We start from the raw sequence: 24,178 nt of genomic DNA, 5'->3' as shown, positions 1-24,178 counted from the left end.
ACATGTTGGGCTACTGCCGTTCTTTAATATGTTGGCCTGGTAGTTTCTTGTTGGTAGGCATTGATCTTGAACTGCTATGATAAACCCTTCTGTTTCAGATTTTAAGCCAGAGGCCATTAGCCATTGATGGGTCAGGGCTTTGTCAATATCTGCATTATTCGCTCTCTTTGGGTATTTGCCATAGAGAGGTTTTTCTTGCCATTTATTATTCAGAATATCTAAGGCCGCAGTTTTGGCACGGGTTTTCATGCGCCTAGCTTTTTCTGTGCTTGTTTCTTGTATGTCTATCTCTAATTCCGAAATTTGTTGTATTCGGAATTCACTTAGATATTCCTTTGCCTGTTTTGTTACTGAGTATGATGCTTTCTTGTTTTCATGTTTTGAGACAAGTTTTAACATCCTATCCTCAGACTTTTTCAGGTAGGTGTCTAGGCCAATTGTAGCAATCTTCATTGTTATTGCCAGTTGCAAAAGACCACGGCCTCCCTCTTTTCTTGGCAGATAAAGTCGTTCTGTATCTGCCTTAGGGTGGTGCATTCTATGCATTGTCAACAGTTTTCTTATTTTTCTGTCGAGCTGACATATTTCAGTAATTGACCAGTTAACGATATTGAAACTGTAAGTCACGACTGGTATGGCTTATGCATTGATCGCTTCGATCCTGTTTCTTGCATTCAGCTCTGTCTTGAGTATTGCTCTCACTCTTCGGTAACATTCTCTCCTGATCCTTTCCTTCATCTCTGAATGCTTTATTCCATTCCCTTCAATTACCCCTAGGTACTTGTAGCTCTCCGCTGGGTCTAGTTCTTTTATGACATTCTGCTGGTCAAGATTAACGTTAGATGTTTCTGTCATTTTTCATCATCATTATTATTATTATTATTATAATTATTATTATTATTATTATTATTATTATTATTATTATTATTATTATTATTATTATTATTATTATTTATTATATTATTATTATTATTATTATTATTATTATTATTATTATTATTATTATTATTATTATTATTACATTTCTCAATTTATGAGTGACTGTTTTAAATTGAACTCTTTTGTTGTGTCTCTGCAACAAACCTGTTCTTGTCATTTACTTCATTATTTCTCTTTTATAGATCTACGGGACAATATAACACAAGCCTTGGCATGCTTTGCTTGTTTTCCTTATTCTCTTGAAGTCTTAGAAGATTTACCTTTGGAAAGGTTTGCCTTTTTTTTTCTACCTTATTTTATTCATCATCGTTGTTTGATGATGATGATTTGATTTGATTTTTCTTATGTATGTATACATGTGTGTGTGTGTGTGTGTTTACAGTCATCTTATCTTTTGCTTGTTTCAATCATTAGTCTGTGGCCATGCTGGGGCACCACTTTGAAGAATTTTTAGTTGAATGAATTGACCTCGTGACCTACTTTTTAAAAGCCTGCTACTTACTCCATCATCATCATTGTTTAATGACTGCTTTCCATGCTGGCATGGATTGGATGGTTTGATTGAGGACTGGCAAGCTAGGAGGCTGCACCAATCTGATCTGGTAAGGTTTTACAGCTGGATGCTCTTCCTAATGCCTACATTCCAAGAGTATAGTGGGTGTCTTTTACATGCCACTGGCATCAACCATGCTCAAATGGTGCTTTTTACATGCCATCAGCCGTCTCTTTTTACTAAACCTCTAAGTTATAGGGACGTAGACCCACCAACTCTGATTATCAAGTGGTTTGGAGAGGTGGACAAATAAAGACACACACATTCTCACACACACACAAACACTAAAGAAGGGCTTCTTTTAGTTTCCGCCTACCAAATCCACTCACGAGGCTTTGGTCTGCCTGAGGCTATAGTGAAAGACACTTGCCCAAGGTGTCACATAGTGGGACTGTAAGCAGAACCATGTGGTTGAGAAGCAAACTTCTTGCCACACAGCCACAGAACTCAAAATTAAAGCAGACATTACCAGAGGGACACATTTTAACAAATGTTCATCATCATCATCATCATCATTTAGCGTCCGTTTTCCATGCTAGCATAGGTTGGACGGTTCTACTGGGGTCTGTGAAGCCAGAAGGCTTCATCAGGCCCAGTCAAATCTGGCAGTGTTTCTACGGCTGGATGCCCTTCCTAACGCCAACCACTCCATGAGTGTAGTGGGTGCTTTTTACGTGCCACCCGCACAGGTGCCAGACAGAGCTGGCAAACGGCCACGAACGGATGGTGCTTTTTATGTGCCACCGGCACGAGGGCCAGGCGAGGCTGGCAACGGACACGAAACGGGGCGGTGCTGGCAACGGTCGCGAAACGGAAGGTTCTCTTACATGCCACCGGCACTGGTAACGCATCTGCAATTTCCATTGATTGATTTCCATTCTGATCCTCACTTGCCTCAACAGGTCTTCACAAGTAGAGTTTTGTGTCCCAAGAAGGGAAGGTATGCATACGTAGGCTGGCTCCATCCCATGTAGAAGGCCACGGGTTATGCACTCACTTGTCCTGCCAGGTCTTCTCGCGCACAGCACACTTCCAGAGGACTCGGTCTCTAATCATTTCCTCAGTGAGACCTAAAGTTCGAAGGTCGTGCTTCACCACCTCGTCCCAGGTTTTCCTGGGTCTGCCTCTTCCACAGGTTCCCTCAACCGCTAGGGTGTGGCACTTTTTCACACAACTATCTTCATCCATTCTCGCCACATGACCATACCAGTGCAAACGTCTCTCTTGCACACCACAACTGATGCTTCTTAGGTCCAGCTTTTCTCTCAAGGTACTTACACTCTGCCGAGTATGAGTATGAACTTAATAACTTGAAGGTCTTGATGTTTCGGACACTAGTCCTTTATCTGTAGGGTATAAAAGGAAAGTAAAGGCGGAGTGTGAAAGAGAAGTGACTGGATGGAAAAGGGAAACAAAATGAATTCAAAAGGTGGGGTTAGGAGCCAGGTGAGACAGTATGTGGCTTGGTGGTTAGGTCAAGGTTATTTGGCTCTCAATCATAAGGTCATGCGTTTGATGCCCAATGGCACAGTGTGTTCTTCAGCAAGACACTTTACTTCACGTTACTCCAGTCCACTCTGCTGGCAAATATGAGTTTCACTTGTATTTCAAAGGGCTGGCCTTGTCACATTCTGTGTCGTGCTGAATCTCCCTGAGAACTATGTTAAGGGTATGTGTGTCTGTGGAGTACTCAGCCACTTGCACATTAATTTTTACAAACAGGCTATTCCGTTGATCAGATCAACTTGACCACTTTGTTGTCATAACTGATGGAGTCACTAGTGGAGAAGGCAGTTGTATGTGGGCAGGGAATTAAAAAAGGGAAAGTGGTCTGGGGGTGGGGGTGTATGTACAGGAGAGTATCCATGTACAGAGATGGGTAAAAGTGGGAGGTGTGTGTATGTGGCCCTTTCAGGGTGGGGGTAGTGAATGTGTGTAAGTGGGGGCTAGAGCAAGACTTGGCCTTCTGACCCATTGGCTCCTGTTGAAATATCTAACCCATACCAGCATGGAAAGCAGACATAAAATGATGGTGATGATATCATCATCATCATCATCATTGTTTAACATCCATTTTCCATGCTGGCATAGGTTGGACGGTTTGGCTGGGGTCTGGGCAGCCAGGAGGCTGCACCAGGCCCCAATCTGATCTGGCAGTGTTTCTATAGCTGGATGCCATTCCTAATGCCAACCACTCCGAGAGTGTAGTGGGTGCTTTTTACATGCCACCAGCAGAGATGCCAGTCAAAGCGGCACTGGCATTGGCCACGTTTGGATGGTGCTTTTTATGTGCTACCGGCATGGGGTTCACAACTACAATTTCCATTTGATTTGATTTTGATATTGCTGATAGGTCTCCCCAAGCACGGCATGTCACCCTACATATATTCTATGTATATTTTTCAGTAAAAAGAGCATGATGCACTACCTTACAGCACCTTATGATAATCGGTCTTGGGCGCAGACAAACTGGATTTTGGTCCGAATATGGAAGGTTAGTTGAAATATTTTCTTCACCAGCTCTTATTCCTCATACCATCATAATTAAACTGAATAACCAATGGTATTATTAATTATCATATTTATAATTATATTTTAATCATAATAATAATAATCCTTTCTACTAAAGGCACAAGGCCTGAAATTGGTGGGCGGGGGTGCTAGTCGATTTCATCGCCCCAGTGTATAACTGGTACTTGTTAAATTGACCCCGAAAGGATGAAAAGCAAAGTTGACCCCAGCAAAATTTGAACTCAGAATGTAGCGGCAGATGAAATACTGCTAAGTATTTTGCCCAGTATGCTAACAATTCTCCCAGCTTGCCACCTTTTTTAATCATCATCATTATCGTTTAACGTCCGCTTTCCATGCTGGCATGGGTTGGATGGTTTGACCGAAGACTGGCAAGCCAGAAGGCTGTACCAAGTTCTGGTTTCAAATTTTCGTTCAAAGCCAGCAATTTTTGTATGAGCAGCTTTGTTGATTATATTGAACCCCAGTACTTGACTGATATTTTATTTTATCAACCCCTGAAAGGATCAAAGGCAAAGTTGATCATGGTGGGATTTGACCTCAGAATGTAAAGTAAACCTCTGAGCATTTTGTCCAACACACAAACAATTCTGCCAGCTTGCAGTCTTAGTAGTAATAATAATAATAATAATAATAATAATATAATAATAATAATCCTTTCTACTAAAGGCACAAAGGTTGAAGTTTTTGGGGCAGGGGATTAGTCAACCCAAGTGTTTCACTTGAGCTTAATTTATTGACTCCAAAAGGATTAAAGGCAAAGTTGTCTGTGGTGAAATTTGAACTCAGAACATAGAGACAGATGAAATCCTGCTAAGCATTTTGCCCACTGTGCTAACAATTCTGCCAGCTCACTGTCTTGATGATGGTGATGGTAGTGGTGGCAGCGGTGGTTATTGCATTATTTTTTTTTTAATGATAATGCAAAGATCCTGTGGGATTTTATGATTCAGAGCGACCATGAGATAGAGCATAGGAAACCGGACATAGTCTTAATTGAGAAAGAAAGTAAATGATGCTGGATCATAGATATAGCATGACCCAGCTGACAAGGTATGCGATAAGGAAGAAAGAAAAGTCAAGAGATATGACAGGTTAGCTTGGGAGGTTAAGCAGCTGTGGTTGATGAAAAATAATTGTCGGAGCTCTGGGAACAGTGAGTAAAAATCTTGAGAAGTACATGGAACAAATAGGGGCTGCAATAAGGGTGGAGCACTTGAAGAAAACAGCACTGCTTGGAATTGCTCAAATACTCTGGAAGGTGCTCAAAAACTAAGAGGTGTTGCCTTAGCTCACTGGTAGTGAACAGCTAACACCATAGTACATCTCCAACATTAGAAGCTGTGCAAAGGCAATAATAATAATAGTTCTTAACATGAAAAGAAACCATAGAAACCTTCAGGATTTACGTGAATAAACATTATGGGTTTCATTAAATTTTGAAAATATTAAAATTTTCTCTAATTTATGTCTCATAAAACCATTAATAAACTAAAAGGAATTTTATATAAATATTTTTCATGTATTCTGAGACATCATGCATTTGTGTGTGTGCGTGTGTGTGTATGTATGAAATGACCTATTAAATATGAAACTAATCTGTTCAGTGACAAACCTATCACTTTTCAGGGTTGCGGCTTTGGTTACCGGTACACACACCTCCCACATCTTGTTCCTTCCAAACTTCAGACGACAGAATTAGGGGTTGCAAGCCTTCAGAGTAAGTGGATTTATTTAGCTTTATAGCTCCCTAAAAACATTGTCATTTCCATTTCATAAAGTCACCTATATTGGTAATACTGAGCAATGGCACTGGTATTGCTGGTTGTGGTTGTGGTATTGGCTGCTGCTGTTGTGTTTGTGAATGAAAATGTATTTCTTGGGTGTGAAGAATTACCTAACAACACCCATGAACATTTCGGCACTGACTCATTTGACACTGACTCATTTGTATGTTTCTCTTGTTCTCTCCCTTCCTCCTTACCTCTCTCTTGCTCTCCCTCTCTCTGCTTATATGTGTGTGAGGAGAGGAAGAGTGTTTATGTCACTCATACTCGATTAATAAACTTTCTCTCTCCCTCTCTATCAGTATGTGTATATTTCTGCACCTGTGTATGTGTGTGTGCACATTTGCCTCTGATGCCAAACAGTGCTGTTACCAGAACAGGCCAAATGCCCAGTCAGTCATGCCAAATCATCAGCATTCAAACAGCTGTGCCCAGTCGTCTCATTCTGGTCTCTATATTACCAACCATTTACAGTTGTGTATTTAAGAGATGAGGAATTATCTACATTATTTACATTTGATGGATATCTGTCCTCATCTTGTTTGTTGTTAACAGAATGTTTCGGCTGATATACCCTCCAGCCTTCATTAGATGTCTTGGGGAAATTTTGAACCTGGGTTCTCATTCCTAAGGTATTTTTCGATGTTGTCATCGTCATCGTTGTCGTCACTGTCTGGGATCGAACTGAGAATCTTGGGGTTAGTAGCCCGTGCTCTTGACCCCAAGATTCCGAGTTCAATTCCAGACAGTGACCTGAATAATAATAATAACATCAAAAAATACCTTAGGAATGAGAACTCAGGTTCAAAATTTCCCCAAGACACCTGATAAAGGCTGAAACATATTAACAACAAACAAGATGAGGACAAATATCCATCAAATGAAAATAATGTACAAACCATTTATACTGCTATTTCCAGGATCAGTCATTTCCACTCCATCATTCATCATTTCTAATGCATGCCTCCTCATCACTCACATTCTCTCCTCTCACCCTTCCTCTCTCCCCAACTCACTCCACTACATTGCTTATGGAAGGAGCTAAGAATGGTATTGTATCTGTCAAAACCGCTCATATTTCTGACCTGCTTCTTTTTTCTTAACTCAGAATTTTATTTTGTCAGATTGGTTGCTTTTCACTCTTACATATCCTTTTGGCTCTCAACTTAATTATAGCATTTTTCTTATTTGTTCAATAAACCTGCATAAATAGAGGAAAGAACCTTGCTCATGTTGTTTGCAGTCCAGCTCCTTAATATCACAGCCATTGTCTCAGAGAAACATCTAAAGGGAGTCTTTATGTGGTCACTCACCTTGTTAAAAACAGTATCCAAATCTCCCTCAAATAACACCTTCCATCATCATCACCATCATTTAACATCCACCTTCCATGCTGGCATAAGTTGGACGGGTTGACTGAGGACTGGCAATCTGATCTGACAAGGTTTCTGCACCTGGATGCCCTTCCTAACGCCAACCACTCTGAGAGTGTAGTGGGTGCTTTTCATGTGCCACCATCACCTTTATATCTTTAAAAAGTAACGGACACATTGAATAGTGTAGTTCTAGATACACTATAGCTGAATAAATTATCTGTGGCCATTGTATGTTCTAAGGGACGTCTTAGATTATCTAATGTTGTGGTTCTCACCTGGGGTTCATATGACTTTTGGAGATCTGTTATAAGATGTTTTTGTTAAAATTTGTGTAAGATATTGCCTATGCTTTAAATCACCAAATATTTTAACAATATTTTTATACATTCCTAAAAATATTTAATTCTATAAGTTTAATTAGATTTTTTTAAATATCGAATATCTTCCAGGACCAATCTGAGTAAAATAGAGAAAAAAAATAGTTGAGAACCATCGGTCTAATATGATTTTTTCTTTATTTGTTTACGACCGTAGGTTGTGATTTGAGAGAGATTTGGCTGCTATTACTAACAAAGCAAGCAATCATGTTGAGGATCCGTCATTTTCTCATAAAATTTATTAATATCAGTTAATTGAAATTAGTTAATCCCTTTTTCTTTGTGTTTCAGAGCCGTGTCCTTCAAAAGTGTTTCAAGATCTTTTATCTGAAATGTTACGAGAAGATCGTGAACGTGCCATCCGTTTTCTTGACACGATGCTAAGTCAACTGAATTGGTCTTTCTCAGAATTTATAGCCATTATGCAACAGGTAATGTATTTGGTGGCTTACAAATGTCAACAGTATCTTAAACCCTACATAATCTTATTTGTATATCATGACCGTTGCCACCATCAGCAGCAGCAGCATCAACACTAACTACCCTCATCATCATCATCATCATCATCATCATCATCATCATCATTACCACCATCATCGCTCTCACTGTCACTTTTCCATGCTTGCATGGGTCAGATGAAATTTGTTGAGGTGGATGCTCTTCCTGTCACCAACCCTCACATGTTTCCAAGCAAGGTAATATTTCCACATGATTGGACGTTTTTCACAGATGACTGGAAACAAATGACATGCCTTGACACATACATATATATACTTATGTATCTATCTATATATAAGTTCTGTAAAAATTTAGATTTAGTTGAATATGGTACTTAAGTTAAAGGCACCAGAATTTTGTTGATGAAACTTGTTTCTCTGTCTACCTACTTACGTTCTTTGTGATGTTGGTAAATGGAATAACTATAAAAAGGAATCTTTTAAATTTAACTAAATTCTATATTTATATGCAGCTGAAGATTGCTCTGCATTTTAAAACTGATGTAATACTTGCATTGTTTAATTAAATGGAGTTGCATGAAACGATCATACTGCATTACCTTTGAATATCCTTACTGCTTATTTTGATTATATATATATATGCAAGTATGTCCGAAAAGCTCCTTTGAAGTGTTGGGCCTCAGGGAGGCAATGGCCAAGACCTTTGGCATTATGTCGTGCTTGAGAAGAAGACCCATCAAGCTGAGCAAAATTGCAGTCATGGCAGATACCGGTGTTACACAAATTGGTACCTGTGCCGGTGGCATGTAAAAACACTCATTACACTTGGAGTGGTTGGCATAAGGAAAGGCATCTAGCCATAGAAAACCATGCCAAAACGGACTGGAGTTTAGTGCAGCCTTCGAGCTTACCAGCCCTGGTCAAACCGTCCAACTCATGCCAGTATAGACAACAAATGTTAAATGATGGTGATGATAATGATGATGAACCCATGCCAGCATGGAAATCAGATGATGATGATTGTGTGTGTGTGTGTGTATTTGTGTCTGCTTCTGTTGACATCACATGATAGTTGTAAATGAGTGTTACTGTAATATCCCAAGCAGTGCCATTCATTTCTGATCTTCTGAGAGAACATGTCTGGCCATGGAGAAATATTACCTTGCTTGGAAACGAATAAAGTTTGGTGACAGGAAGGGTACCCAGCTGTTGAAAATCTGTCTCAGCAAGCTCCATCCAATCTATACCTTGAAAGGTGGGCCCTAAAATGATGTTGATTGTGTGTGAGTGTGTGTGTACACATACACACATACACATATTATCAATACTTAAATTCAATTGATTACATGAATGTTTAAACTCTAGTTCAGTGATGAATGGCTGCTGGAAATCATCTGATATTTAATCAATCAATATAGAATAACTAATGACACATTCAACTGGAAATTGAAAATTGATTATTAATTAGACTTTTTAGGGTGATGGATTGTTAGAATGGCTGGAGTGTCAAATAAAATGCCTTGCGGTATTTCTTGCAGCTCTTTACATTCTGTGTTCAAATCTCACTAAGGCAGACTGCCTCTCATCCCTCTGGGGTCAATAATATAAAAGCACCTGCGAAATAGTAGGGTTAGTTTAATCAACTAACCCCTGTACCTTTCTCCTCTATGTCAGACCTTGTGGCTATGTTAAAAATATGATATTTCATTAGACTAAAACTTATTAAACGATTGAAAACAGTTAATGTTTTTTTTACTTTGTATTTCTTTGATATTTCAAAGTTAGAAGGCTGCAAATTGGCAGAACCATTAGCATGCCAAGCAGCACATCATCCATCTATACAGCCCTGAGTTCAACCTTGGCTTTCATCCTTTCTTGAGTCGATTAAATAAGTGCCAGTCAAGCATTGGGGTCAGTGTAGTTGACTAGCCCCTGCTCCCCCTAAAAGTTCAGGCCTTGTGCTTCCAGTAGAAAAGATTATTATTATCATTGGTCAGATGGTGAGCTGGCAGAATTGTTAGCATGCCAGGCAAAATGGTTAGAAGCATTTTGTCTGTCTTTACGTTCTGAGTTCAAATTCCACTGAGGTTAACTTTACCTTTTGTCCTTTCAGGGGTCAATGTAATCAACTTTCCTCACTCCCCAGAACTTTCTGGCCTTGTAACAAGATTTTGAAACCAGGATTAGAAATTGGAGAAGGTGTAGAATTAGGATTACAGGATTAGAAATTGGAGAAGGTATAGAACTGCTGTGGAGGTGCAATTGGTTATGGCAGTGGACTCGCAGTCGGAGGATCACGGTTTCGATTCCCTGACCAGGCGTTGTGTGTATTTATTGAGCGAAAACACCTAAAAGCTCCACGAGGCTCTGGCAGGGGGTGGTGGCGACCCCTGTTGCACTCTTTTTCCCCAACTTTCTCTCACTCTCTCTTCCTGTTTCTTGAGTAACGCTGCAATGCACTGGTATCCCGTCCAGCTGGGGGGAACACATATGCCACAGAAACCAGGAAACCGGGCCCATGAGCCTGGCTAGGCTTGAAAATGGCACATAAATAAAAAGTAATAGAACTGCTATCTTTACACAGATATATGGTGGTGGGGAATGACGTGCAAACTGGTGTTGCTATAGTGACCAGTCTGTTCCATATAACTCTTGTCTGCTGGTTTGTGAAGGTTTAAACTTATTAAAATAGCCCTGACTCTTATTCTAAGATTGCCCATGTAGCATTCTGTGGTTCTGGATGTTATATTAGACTCCTGGATCTCACACCTCAGAAAATGCTTGTAAACTGAAGTGTTTTGAGGGCATGTCTGTGTGGTTGAGAAGTCTGTTTCCCAACTACATGGTTCCAGGTTCAGTCCTGCTGTGTGACACCTTGTCTTTTACTATAGCCTTGGTCCAACCAAAGCCTTGTGAGTGGATTTGGTAGACGGAAACTGAAAAGAAGCCTGTTGTGTGTGTATATGTGTGTGCACGCGTGAGTGTTTGTGTTTGTTCCCCATCATCTCACATGACAACCAGAGTTGGTGTATTTATGTCCCTGTAACTTAGCAGTTTGGCAAAAGACACCAATAGAGTAAGTACCAGGCTTTAAGCAAAACAAAAGTACAAGGTGGTGCCCCAGCATGGCCACAGTCTAATGACTGAAGCAATTAAGACATAAAAGAAAAAAATATACCCTTTTACTTGTTTCAGTCATTTGACTGTGGCCATGCTGGAGCACTGCCTTTAGTCGAGCAAATCGACCCCAGGGCTTATTCTTTGTAAGCCTAGTACTTATTCTATCGGTCTCTTTTGCCGAACCGCTAAGTTACAGGGACGTAAACACACCAGCATCAGTTGTCAAGCGATGTTGGGTTGGGGGACAAACACAGACACACAAACATATACACACTCATATATATATATATATATACAATGGGCTTCTTTCAGTTTCCGTCTACCAAATCCACTCACAAGGCTTTGGTCGGCCTGAGACTATAGTAGAAGACACTTGCCCAAGGTGCCACGCAGTGGGACTGAACCCAGAACCATGTAGTTGGTAAGCAAGCTACTTACCACATAGCCACTCCTACGCAATGTGTTTTTTACGAAAAAAAATGTCTTTTTGTAAGGGTTTATTAAGATATAACTTTTGAGAGATGAAGGATGGAATTGGATGAGGAAAAGAAACAAGAAAAAAGAACAGAAAGTTGAAAGTTGTCATTTAACATCCACTTTCCATATCAAGTGTCCAACCCATGCCAGCATAGAAAATGGATATTAAATAATGTCAATGATAACAATGTATGACTTTTTGATTTTTTTCTTGTTTCTTTTTCTCATCCAATTCCATTCTTCGAATATTATATCTTAACAAACCCTTACAGGAAGACATATTTGATATTATGCAAAAAAAAAAGAAAGAAATGAAGCAAAAATCAAAGACATTTTCTTCTTGTTTGTTTCCTTTCTTGATCTATTTCCCATGATTACTCAGGTGTAAGTCGTGCCCCTAATTTAGTGTTAAATCTTAGTGCAACTTTTGTTTCTCATAGTGTTACCCTTACCCTGCGGGTGAGTCACGCCCTAGTTTTCTCAGTTAAAACAGAGTACAAAATAGTGACTTATACCTGAATAAATAGGGTTTACATGGTCTGATCAAAAAGTATCAGGACTGTTGCTATGGTGAAGGCGAACTCATGATTGTAAGATTATGGTTTCGATTCCTGGAGCGGGCGATGCATTGTGTTCATGAGCAAAACACTTCATTTCACGTTGCTCCAGTTCACTCAGCTGGCAAACATGATCAAACCTGCAACGGACCGGCGTCCCATCCGGGTGGGAAATTTCTACGCTACAGAAACTGGGAAACCAGCCCTTATGAGTCTGGCATGGCTTGAGAAGGAACATTTTTTTTTTTTTTATGATAACAAATTTAATAGGCAGAGTTAAGCCATTTGGACTTTATCATGTATGACCACTAAGTTATAACGTTCTTGCTCACTTCTGTTGTTTATGGCAGTGCTTGGAAGTTTGGTGTTTAGAGTGTGGTCATCTCAAAGAGATTGGGTTTCAGCTGTGCAGGATCTCTTTGATTGCATCAAGGAAGATGAGAACTTTTTGAAAACAGTTATAACAGATGACAAATCATGGGCCTATGGCTATGACCCTGAAACCAAAGCTCAGTCTTCATAGTGGAAAACCTCAGCAAGATTTCAAGACATTAAGGAAATCGAAGAGAATGTTATAAAATTGGAATTCCAAGAATGCTTTCATCAACGGAAACAACACTGGATTAAGTGTGTGGCTTCTGAAGGGGACTACTTTGAAGGAGATTAAATGCTGAATTGATGATCTGTGTTGTAGATTTCTTTTCATAGCACCAGTCCCAACACTTTTTCATCAGACCTCTTATTTACAAAGTCCACTTATATATATACTATGATTACTTAATATTCTTGGACCTTTTTATTTATTGTGGTGTCTGATTGAGTTATCATCAAATGTTTGTTTTTACCTTTTCGTCCTTCTTCACATTCCAGATTCAGCAAGTAGTCAGCAAAACTGAGCCATGGTTTATAGATACTCGTCAACTTAAGTTTTGTGCCACATGCTTTCAAATCACTATCTCTCTTCTCCGTGTGGTCGAGATGATAGTCTCCATTTCACCGGAATTTTTTACAGATTATTCAAAGTCATCAAGTGAACTTCTCCTCACCAGATTAATACAAGTAAGTCTTTCATCATTATCATCATTATTATTTAACTTTCATGAAGGCAGCGAGCTGGCAGAATCGTTAGCACACCGGGCGAAATGCTTAGCGGTATTTCGTCTGCCGTTACGTTCTGAGTTCAAATTCCACCAAGGTCGACTTTGCTTTTCATCCTTTCGGGGTTGATTAAATAAGTACCAGTTACACACTGGGGTCGATATAATGGACTTAATCCGTTTGTCTGTCCTTGTTTGTCCTCTCTGTGTTTAGCCCCTTGTGGGTAGTAAAGAAATAGGTATTTCGTCTGCCGCTATGTTCTGAATCCAAATTCTGCCAATTTCGACTTTGCTTTTCATCCTTTTGGGGTCAATTAAATAAGTACCGTTACACACTGGAGTTGGTGTAATTGACTTAATCACTTCCCCTGAATTTGAGGCCTTGTACTTCCAGGAGAAAGAATTATTTAACTTCCATGTCCTGTCTTTTATATGCCTTAAATTTCTCAACTGGTACAAAACCACACCCACCTCAATACTACTCCCCATTCCCAGTGGAGGGGGTTTTGTCTTGCAAGGTACTTGATGACCCTGTTGGTGTTGGTGCCATGTAAAAAGCATCCAGTGTACTATGTAAGGTGGTTGGCACTAAGAATGGCATCCAGCTGTAGAAACAATGGAACCTGGTGTGACACCTGGCCTTACCAGCTCCTGTCAAACCATCCAACCCATGCCAGCGTTGGTAAACAGGCATTAGATGATGACGACCACAGCGACAATGATGACTTTGGTGCACACTGTGCATTTGCTGTTAAAATGTTTGACAAGCTGTAAGATGGATTTTTGTTTTTCTGCTGCACCCTTTACATCTTCATCATCGTTTAACATCCGTTTTCCTTGCTGGTATGGGTTGGATTGTTTGACTGAGATCTGGAGAGCCAGTGGCTGCACCAGGCTCCAATCTGATCTGGCAAGGTTTCTACAGATGGATGCCCTTCCTAATGCCAACCATTCTGAGAGTATAATGAGTGCTTTATATGTGCCACCGGCACAGGAGCCAGTCAGGGGTCACTGGCATCGACCACGTTCGAATGGTGTTTTTTACATGGTGGTGGTGGTGATAATAGTAGTATAGATGTATGTGCTGTAACAGCATGTTGCTAAATCCACCTTTTGTTGGTGATTTCTACCCCTTTGCACCACACAGGCCACAGCCCTCCTCCCCTGGGGTCTGTTTTGAGTAGTTGTTGCTGGTGAGGGTTTTATGAGGTTCAAATGCTAATCCTACCTCAACCTCTCTTAGTCACCATTTATAACACACAGAGGAAATTTGGGTCTATTCATTGATGTGCTCGTCCCTACATAACACCAGACCGAATTGAAACAAAGTGCTTTGCTCAAAAACACAACATGCCACCAGAAATTGAACCTACAATCTGGCAATTCTGAGTAACACCTCACCTACTCAGCCACAAATGCAACATGTATTTATTGTTGATAATTGTGTAAATAATGATAATTTCTGTTTCAGTTGTTGTGCCAAATACTAAATAGAATTGCAACCCGCAACGGCATGTTTGAAAATGTGATTTCATTGCCCTTACCAGGTTTGTCATCTCTTTTTATTTTTAATTCTATAAGATACAGGAACCAACAATAGTACAGTTCTATATTTAAGAGATGAGGAATTATGTACATTATTTACATTTAACGGATATTTGTCCTCATCTTGTTTGTTGTTAACACGTTTTGGCTGATATACCCTCCAGCCTTCACCAGGTGTCTTGAACCTGGGTTCTCATTCCTAAGGTATTTTTCGATGTTGTTGTTGTTATTATTATTATTATTATTATTCCCATGGGCATATGGCGTAGTAGTTAAGAGCGCTGGCTACTAACCCCAAGATTCTGAGTTTAATTCCAGGCAGTGACCTGAATAATAACAATAACAACAACAACAACATCGAAAAATACCTTAGGATTGAGAACCCAGGTTTGAAATTTCCCCAAGACACCTGATAAAGGCTGGAGGGTATATCAGCCAAAATCTTGTGTTAACAACAAACAAGATGAGGAAAATATCCGTCAAATGTAAATAATGTACCAACAATAGTGTTAGGTATCATGACTTAGGGCTAACAATGGTGCTAGCTGCAAAGGTTAAGAGTCTGCAGTGATGGTAGCTGAAGAGATTAAGGGTCAGTAGTTGTACTATTGCTGCAGAGATTAAATAGGAAATTATAAAGTAATTAAAGAAAAGTTACAAGAGTCTCCATACAATATCAAGCTGTTGAGAGTATCAGAGTACATTGGGTTAATAATATGTTTAATGAATCTAATTATTAAACTTCTAATTTAACTAATTATGAAGTAATACCTTCTATTGTTAACCCTGAACCTTGAAGTTGATGTGGAACCATTTTGCCACAAGAAAAACACCCAGTCCATTCTGTGAGGTTGTTGGTGTTAGGAAAGGGTGCCCAGTGTATAGAAACCCTACCAAAACAGACAATTGGAGTTCAATGCAGTTCTTGGATTTGTAAGATTCTGTTAAACCCTCCAACCCATGCCAGCATGGAGCATGGATATTAATTGGTGATGCTGATGAGGATGGATAAGGTACATAACACTACTTGTTTAGATAACTAAAATCCTCCTCATCATCATCATTTAACGTAGTCCATGCTAGGATGGGTTGGACGGTTTGACTGGAGCTGACAAGCTGGAGGGCTGCACCAGACTCCGGTTGTCTGTTATGGCATGGTGTCTATGGCTGGATACCCTTCCTAACGCCAACCACTATACAGAGTGTCCTGAGTGCTTTTACATGGCACCGCATGAGTGCTTTACCTGATGATGCACACGCACTTTTACATGGTATCACACAGGTGGCACCACCATCTAATATCCTCTTTTCCATGGCTGCATGGGTCATAAGAAATTTATTGGAGTAGATTGTGTTACTAGTCGTGGTGCTGATATACCTTTATATACATGCTTATGTTTTAACATAATACCATTAATATATATATTTCTGTATATTTGTAAAGTTCACCCCTCATTGATTTCTCCCTGCTAATGTGAATATCTTTGTATATTCTTCTGTAGGAATGGAAGTTGTCACTCATTATCCAATTGTTGCAGCAACTGTTGGAATACTAATTCGGTTAATTCTTTCTTCAAAAGATCCAGAACGGAGGTAAGAATTACAGGGGATTATAGCTATTGGCTTATCCTCCATCAAGATCATCTTAACTTTCAAAAGATTTAGAAGGTATTATGTGGTATCTAGACAAGATTCCACTCAAACACACACACACACACACACATATACATATGACAGGCTTTGGTTGACCCAGGATCAGCCCATGGTGTCATACAGTGTGACTGAATCTGAACCCACACAGTTGAGAAGCAAGCTTCTTAACCACACAGCCACGCCTGTGCCTATTAAGAAGAAAAGAAAATAATCTTGATATAAAACATGACAACCCTTCTAATGCTGGTGCCACAATAAAATGCACTCATCATCATCATCATTGTTCAACCGTGGTCGAGACAATGGAATTTACTATGTTACACCAGACTTCACAGTCCATCATAGCATTACGGAGGTCCTGTTACTGGATGCCTGTATCCCTGGAGATTACATCAGGGTAGGAAAGTGTGCGCCCTCTGGTATCACGAGCAGATGGCTTCCAGAGAAGAAGAGTAGAAATTACCTCGTTTTCAGCTCTACAACAATGTCCAGCAAACTGGACTCTTCTACCTTTCACAAGAGATGATACAGGTGGTAATTTCCCATATATTTGTACTTTGGTTGGATGACGCTTCCATGAGAGATTTTGAGCTCTCATAAGGAGGTAAGTGTAAGTTCCATCCAACCGCCTCTCAAGCTTCTTTGATAACGTCCAGGTTTCTGAGCCATAGTAGAATTGGTTCGACTGTGGCTTTGAAGATTTTAAGTTTGAAATCTCTACTTAGATTTGATGACCAGATCTTATGCATATCATTACAGGCTGACCAGGCCATACCCTTTCTAATTAGAAAATCTTTTTCAGATAATGATATGTATGACCCAAGATATTTGTAATCAGAAACCATATTTAAGAGCGTATTACATTCTAAGTGATTGCTGCTGGGAAGAGCATCAAATCAAAGAGATCTCAAGCAAAATGTGGTCTCCACCTCATCAAAGACAGACTGTCATGGAAAAGTAGACCCAACAAAGTAAATTAACGATTTATTGGTTGGTTTTTAAAGGAAATAATTAAATAAAAGATTTAATCAATGACCTTTTGTTACGATATGTTTTGTTTGTGTTTGTACAATAACTCCTCCTCTTTTGTTTCCTTTTGTCCAGGGATTCACGTGTTTGTAACGTACTTCTCTCCGAACCCTTGTTCCAAATAAATTCTTTAAACTTCCTCCTGGGACAGGATGAATGTGCTGAGATTGATGTCACAACTTATAAGAAACAGTTTAATCTCAGAGAAAGTAGGTGTTGTTTGTTTTCTCTTTTTTATGCTTACACACACACACACACACACATACAAAGTTAGCATGAGACAATTGGGCACAGCTGTTTGGGAGCTGATGATGTGGCATGGCTGATTGGACATTCAGCCTGTTTTGATATCAGTACTTTTTGGCACTGGTGACAGGGCATGTCCCGGCACATCTTCGCCATCACCTCTCTCTCTCTCTCATTATCACTCTTTCTATCTTACTCTCCTGCTCCATCTGGGGTATCCATGTGTTTACTGCAAGGCCCCCATATCTGTCCCTTCTATACTTTAAATTTCTCAACTGACACAGAGTCACACTTGTTTCAAAGCAAAGTAATATTTCCCATGGCTAAATCAGAAATGAACAACACCTTGTATGACGGTGACACTCATTTACAACTATCCCATGATGTCAAGACACGGTTATACACACACACACACTCCATCAGTTATGATGATGAGGGTTCCAGTTGTGCCGATCAGCAGAACAATCTGCTTGTGAAATTAATGTACAGAACACTCCACAGACATGTGGGCCCTTATTGTAGTTCTCCGGGAGATTCGGCCTCACACAGAATGTGACAATGCTGGCCCCTTTAAATTACAGGCACAACACATTTTTGCCAGCCAAGTGGACTGAGCCACATGAAATAAACATCTCTCTCTCAAGGACACAGCATGCTGCCGGGTATTGAACTCACAACCTTCGGATCATGATCCAAATATCTCTAACACCTAAGCCACATGCCTTCACCCCACATATACCTATTTCTTTACTACCCACAAGGGGCTAAACACAGAGGGGATAAACAAGGACAGACACGTGGATTAAGTCGATTACATCGACCCCAGTGCGTAACTGGTACTTAATTTATCGACCCCGAATGGATGAAAGGCAAAGTCGACCTTGGCGGAATTTGAACTCAGAACGTAACGGCAGATGAAATACCACTAGGCATTTCGCCCGGCATGCTAATGATTCTGCCAGCTCACCGCCATATACCTAAATGCCCCACACACATACAAGCAGGTTCTTCCAGTTTGTGGTTTTGTAATCTTCACTTAAAATCCATGAACCCTTGAGTGAAACCCTTCTGGTGTTCAGACATGTTTCATCCTTTTGTCACAAGATATCATCTGATGAAAGCTCATTGGTTTTGTTGTTGTTGTTGTTTTATCAGTCAGCCAAGTAAACAGTGAAGAAATCAAACAGGTTGAAGACTTGATAGAATATCTACAAAATGAGATTGACAATAAGTCAAAACAACAGAAGGTAAATATGCTAATTATTTAATTCAATTAAACGTAACTGAAGTTAATTTTTCTTAGTAAAACATCGTCAGTTTACAGGCGTGGCTGTGTGGTAAGAAGTTTTCTTCCCAACTGCATGCTTCTGTGTTCTGTCTCATTGCATGGCTCCTTGGGCAAGTGTCTTCAACTAGAGCCCCAGGACAATCAAAGCCTTGTGAGTGGATTTGTGTTCTTGAGTGAAACACTTCATTTCATGTCGTTCCAGTCCGCTCAACTGTAAATGGGTCACCCTACAACAGAACAGCCCTCAGATCAGAGAGATGTTGACCTGCTCACCGAGCCAGCAGGGTAGTATCATTGGAAAGCTAAAACAATGCAAAGCACATTGTGATCAGTGATGGTTGATACCATGATAGATAAAGGGATAGATACAATAATCATCACCATCATTGTTTAATGTATGTTTTCCATGCTGCATGTGTTGGACGGTTTGACTGAGGTCTGGAGAGCCTTCCTACTTACTAAGACTTTGGTTTTTGCTAGGTTAACCCTAAGGCCTTTCAATTTTAGACCTTGCTTCCACACCCTAAACTTCGTCCAGTTCTGGCAGTGACTCAGCTTTTAGAGCAAGGTCATCAGCATAGAGGAGCTCCCAGGGGCAGCCTGTCTTGAATTCCTCTATTATTACCTGGAGGACTATGATGAATAAGTGGGAGCTGAGGACTGATCCTTGGTAAACCCCTTCTTCTGCCTGGAATTCTTCACTATACTCGTTGCCAACCCTCACCTTACTTACAGCATACAGGGCTTGTGCAGCTCTTACCAACCACTCATCTATCCCCAGTTTCTGCATCGCCCACCAGATAAGGGATCAGAAGACCCTGTCAAGGCTTTCTCCAAGTCAATAAAAGCCAAGTACAGAGGTTTATTTTTGGCTAGATATTTCTCCTGCAGTTGCCTTACCAGAAATATAGCATCTACCTGGCACAAAGCCAAACTGCATCTCATCTAGGCTAACACTCTCCCTAATTTGTGGGGCTATGACCCCCTCTGTAACTTTCATCACCTGATCCAATAATTTGATATCCCCTGTAATTATTTCTATATAGACATAGATAGATGGATGTTGTGTTCATGTTTTTAATTGAACTCCTTTATTTTCAGTCTTTAAAAGATGAAGACGTATGTGCTATTTGCTATGCAAATCCCATCTCTGTTATATTTGATCCTTGTGGTCACAAGTCATGCCGGTAAGAAATTTATTCTGTTTCTGATTCAGTGTTTTAAATGTTTTTAACAAATTTACATTTGACGGATATTTGTCCTCATCTTGTTTGTTGTTAACACAACATTTCAGCTGATATACTCTCCAGCCTTCATTAAGTATCTTGGGCATATGGTGTAGTGGTTAAGAGCATGCGCTACTAACCTCTAGATTCCGAGTTCGATTCCTGGCAGTGATCTGAATAATAATAATGATGATGATGATGACGCCGACGCTGACGACGACCACCTTATAAATGAGAACCCAGGTTTGAAATTTCCCCATGACACCTGATGGAGGCTGGAGGGTGTATCAGCTGAAATGTTGTGTTAACAAGAAACAAGATGAGGACAAATATCTGTCAAATGTAAATAATGTAAATAATTCCTCATCTCTTAAATATAGAACTGTTTTTAACAAATGTTTTAATGATTTGTTTTTGAATGAATTTTATAATCTTGATATATTTTAAAAACCTGCAACACTTTAGCCTCCAACATGTTGCACTAGTCGATTAGTTGTATCATGTTTCTGCTTCAATAATATGAGTTAAAAGCTAAAGATTTAAAGATACATCCCCTAACGCTTGTTCTTCATTATATTCACCCTGATCACTTGTTCCCCATTTTAACCCCCCCTCTCTCTTTCAAATGCTTTGCAAACCCTACTCACCCACATTCCCTACTCACCCACATTCCCTACTCCTATTCGCCTTGCACTTTGAGGCTGTACCCTGACACTTCATCATTACTATTTATATCTCTTTCCAGCTCTACCCTGGTCAGTCCCGCATGATCACTCCAACCATCTCTTCTCTAAGATGACTAACCATGTAACTCCTCAACCTGTACCCTTCTATCCCCTTCTCCATACTTTAACTCCTGATTCCCTAACACAATTCCCACTCCCCTCTCTGCTGTAACCCCACCCAGTTGAAGAGGATCTTGGTCCTACAGGCTGCATGGCTACTTTGCTAGTGCTAACACGATGAAGGAAAGTACTGTAAGGTGGTTGACATAAGGAACAACCTCGAGCAATAGGAACCATGTGAGAAAGCAGACACAGCAGTGGGATGCAGTCCTTGGACCTATAAAATCCTGTCAAACCGTCCAACCCATGCCAGCATGGAAGACATGAGTTTTGAAGCTGCCAACTGTCATCATCATCATCATCATCGTTTAACATCTGTTTTCCATGCTGTCATGGGTTGGATGGTTTGACTGAGGTCTGGAGTGCCAGGGGCTGCACCAGGCTCCAATTTGATCTGGCAGTGTTTCTAGAGCTGGGTGCCCTTCCCAACACCAACCACTTCGAGAGTGTAGTGGGTGCTTTTTACATGCCACTGGCCCAGGAGCCAGTCATGCAGGCTTAGCATCGATCACGTTCAGATAATGCTTTTTACATGCCACCAGCACGGGAGCCAGTCAGGCAGGCCTGGCATCAGCCACATTCAGATGGTGCTTTTTATGTGCCACTGGCACGGAGGGGGCCAATCAGGCAGTTATGTGTCTAAACAAAGTCATACATTTCCCTTCCTTGTTCAATCATCTCCAACTTCCTTAAATCTCCTTCTCTGTTGGTTCTTTTCCCACGATTCTTCACAAAACACTATTCTTGCAGCCAAATCTGTCATATTCACTTCTGACCTCACCCCCTCCCTTCTCTTCTATCTACGCATACCACAAATCCCCCACCAAATCCAGACACCCCCAACCACTTTTCCTTTGTCCCTCCACAAATAAACAAACGATTTTTGAGTTAACAACACAGAATAAGCTGATGAATCTCTGTCTTCAAGTCATCTCATGTTTGAAGTCAGGACTTCATTTGTATGTTTGAGTACAACATCAAAAAATCAAATGGAATTGTAGTTCTGATACCTGTGCCAGTGGCACATAAAATACAGCACCCATACGTGGTCAATGCCAGCGCCGCCTTGACTGGCTTCCATGCCGATGGCACATAAAAAGCACCAACCGATCATGTCCATTTGCCAGCCTCCCCTGGCACCTGTGCTGGTGGCATGTAAAGAGCACCCACTACACTCTCGGAGTGGTTGGCATTAGGAAGGGCATCCAGCTGTAGAAACACTGCCAGATCAGACTGGAGCCTGGTGCAGCCTCCTGGCTTCCCAGACCCTGGTCGAACCGTCCAACCCATGCTAGCATGGAAAATGGATGTTAAACAATGATGTGTGAGCAGCAGAGCAATGACAGATGCTACATGTGTCAATGCAATGAAACCCAACAGATTTACATCTTCAAAGATTCTACAAGTTGTCAGCTTTCTCCCTCTGGAATGAATTACCATTATCACCACCACCATAAATGTTGTCCTCCATTAATCTTTTAATTTCGATTCGTCTTATCCATTCAATCTGAGTTATTGTGTCCCTTTCAGAAACTGCATCACTTATCAGATGATGAACAAGAAGGAATGTTTCTATTGTATGACTCCAGTCACATCAGTTCGTGATATCGAAAGTAACGATGTCGATGTAACGAGCACAGCAGCCGCAGCTGCCGGCAAGGTGAAACCCAGCAGCAACAACAATACGGAGGACAAGTAAATTCACATCTCTAACTCATTGCACCGCACCCGTGAAATATCACCACCAATGCCACCAACGCCGCTGTCGCCATCTTTAGATAAAATCACAGAAAATTTTAGAGAAATAAAATTAAAGACATTGATTTTTCTCAATATTTTTCAATCTTTTAGCCACTTCAGAAATGAGGAAAAAAAAACATGGTTTGTGTTTTTTTTTAAAAGAAATTAAAGAACATAAAACATATGAAATGAAATGAAAACATCTATTTTTAAGTGAAATCTCAGAATAATATTTGGTGGGGAATATCAAAGAAAATTTTTTTTTTTTCATCTTCGGAAAAGAAAACAATATTTGAGGATCCTCGAACAAAAAAAAAAAAAACTTGAGGCTCTAAAAAAGCACAAATATATTTAACAACTTCTTTTGAATAATAATAAAAAAAGGAAAAAAATGTCATTTTCTTCTCGGTATTAATAAGTATATTCTGAATTCTATCCATGTGTAAGTATTCAACTAAGTCTATACACTGGATTATATACTCTCTCTTCAGGTCCTTGTAGAACAACAGAGTTAATTTAATAAATGGTTCATTGGTCTGTTTCTCCAACCAGCAAAAATATAGATTTTAGTTTTTAGTGAATTTTAGATTGGAAAAATAACCAATAAGCATTAAAAATTAAGTTTATAATTAATTGAGATAGAAATACATTTATGTTTTAAATGATATTTTAAAAATATATTTCTGTAAATTCACACACACCAAAATGAATCTTTATAACGATATTCTTAAATATACAATTGCTAAAATTGCATGTCCAAGTATCAGTTGCTCTTTTGCTCTTGAACACATTGGGCAGCAAGTTGATGCCACCGGTTTCTGTTGGCTTCACTTTTCTCTGCATCCAGCCATGTGTTATTGGCCTCAATCGTGTTGGTTATGAATGTTCTTTGTCAAAGACCTGACTCTTTCATGCTACTTCTGTATGAACCATAAAAGAACACTGTGGAAAGCAAGAGAAAGCTTGATGTGTTCCACCAAGGATGCCTGAGAAGACCCTGCTGGCAAGACCACGTAACAAGAGTGAATGGAAATGACGAAAAGATATTTGAAAATCGTTGAATATGTTTAGCAGTAAGAAACTCTCAAGAGAGCTGAACAGTAGAAGGTCTTCAGAGAAGAAACCTCCCCTCGGGCAAGTGTTTCAGCCCTTAACTTCTTACACTGTAAGGGCAGCGGGGGGTGGGGGGTGCACCCAGGTCACAATTCCTGGGTACCCTTCTGCTGACACTTTTTAGCTCTTTGGATATCGGAGAATTGTGCATTTAAACCACTTGGAGTTTCCATCTAGTTGGGACTCCTCTCCGTTGCATCCACTTTCAAACTTCAGAAAT

At 40.1% G+C, this 24,178-nt stretch overlaps 1 protein-coding gene across 2 annotated transcripts in view; it reads left to right on the top strand.

Annotated features, from left to right (window-relative positions):
• LOC115217094 (E3 ubiquitin-protein ligase RNF123) overlaps nt 1-23,167 on the top strand; it is a 121,610-nt gene extending 98,443 nt beyond the window's left edge. For both annotated transcript variants that reach the window (XM_029786694.2, XM_029786702.2), the window contains exons 27-37: nt 1,122-1,209; nt 3,899-3,986; nt 5,654-5,744; nt 7,856-7,995; nt 13,047-13,235; nt 14,745-14,820; nt 16,321-16,411; nt 17,576-17,709; nt 18,902-18,993; nt 20,136-20,221; nt 22,636-23,167. In XM_029786694.2, the coding sequence (XP_029642554.1) occupies nt 1,122-1,209; nt 3,899-3,986; nt 5,654-5,744; nt 7,856-7,995; nt 13,047-13,235; nt 14,745-14,820; nt 16,321-16,411; nt 17,576-17,709; nt 18,902-18,993; nt 20,136-20,221; nt 22,636-22,804 (1,244 nt within the window). In that variant the 3' untranslated portion in view covers nt 22,805-23,167. The remainder of the gene's footprint in view (nt 1-1,121; nt 1,210-3,898; nt 3,987-5,653; nt 5,745-7,855; nt 7,996-13,046; nt 13,236-14,744; nt 14,821-16,320; nt 16,412-17,575; nt 17,710-18,901; nt 18,994-20,135; nt 20,222-22,635) is intronic.
• The last annotated feature ends 1,011 nt before the right edge of the window (nt 23,168-24,178 follow it).

This window comes from Octopus sinensis, linkage group LG1, assembly GCF_006345805.1.
Source record: "Octopus sinensis linkage group LG1, ASM634580v1, whole genome shotgun sequence".
NCBI lineage: Eukaryota > Metazoa > Mollusca > Cephalopoda > Octopoda > Octopodidae > Octopus > Octopus sinensis.
This window is presented reverse-complemented; position numbering and strand designations above follow the sequence as displayed.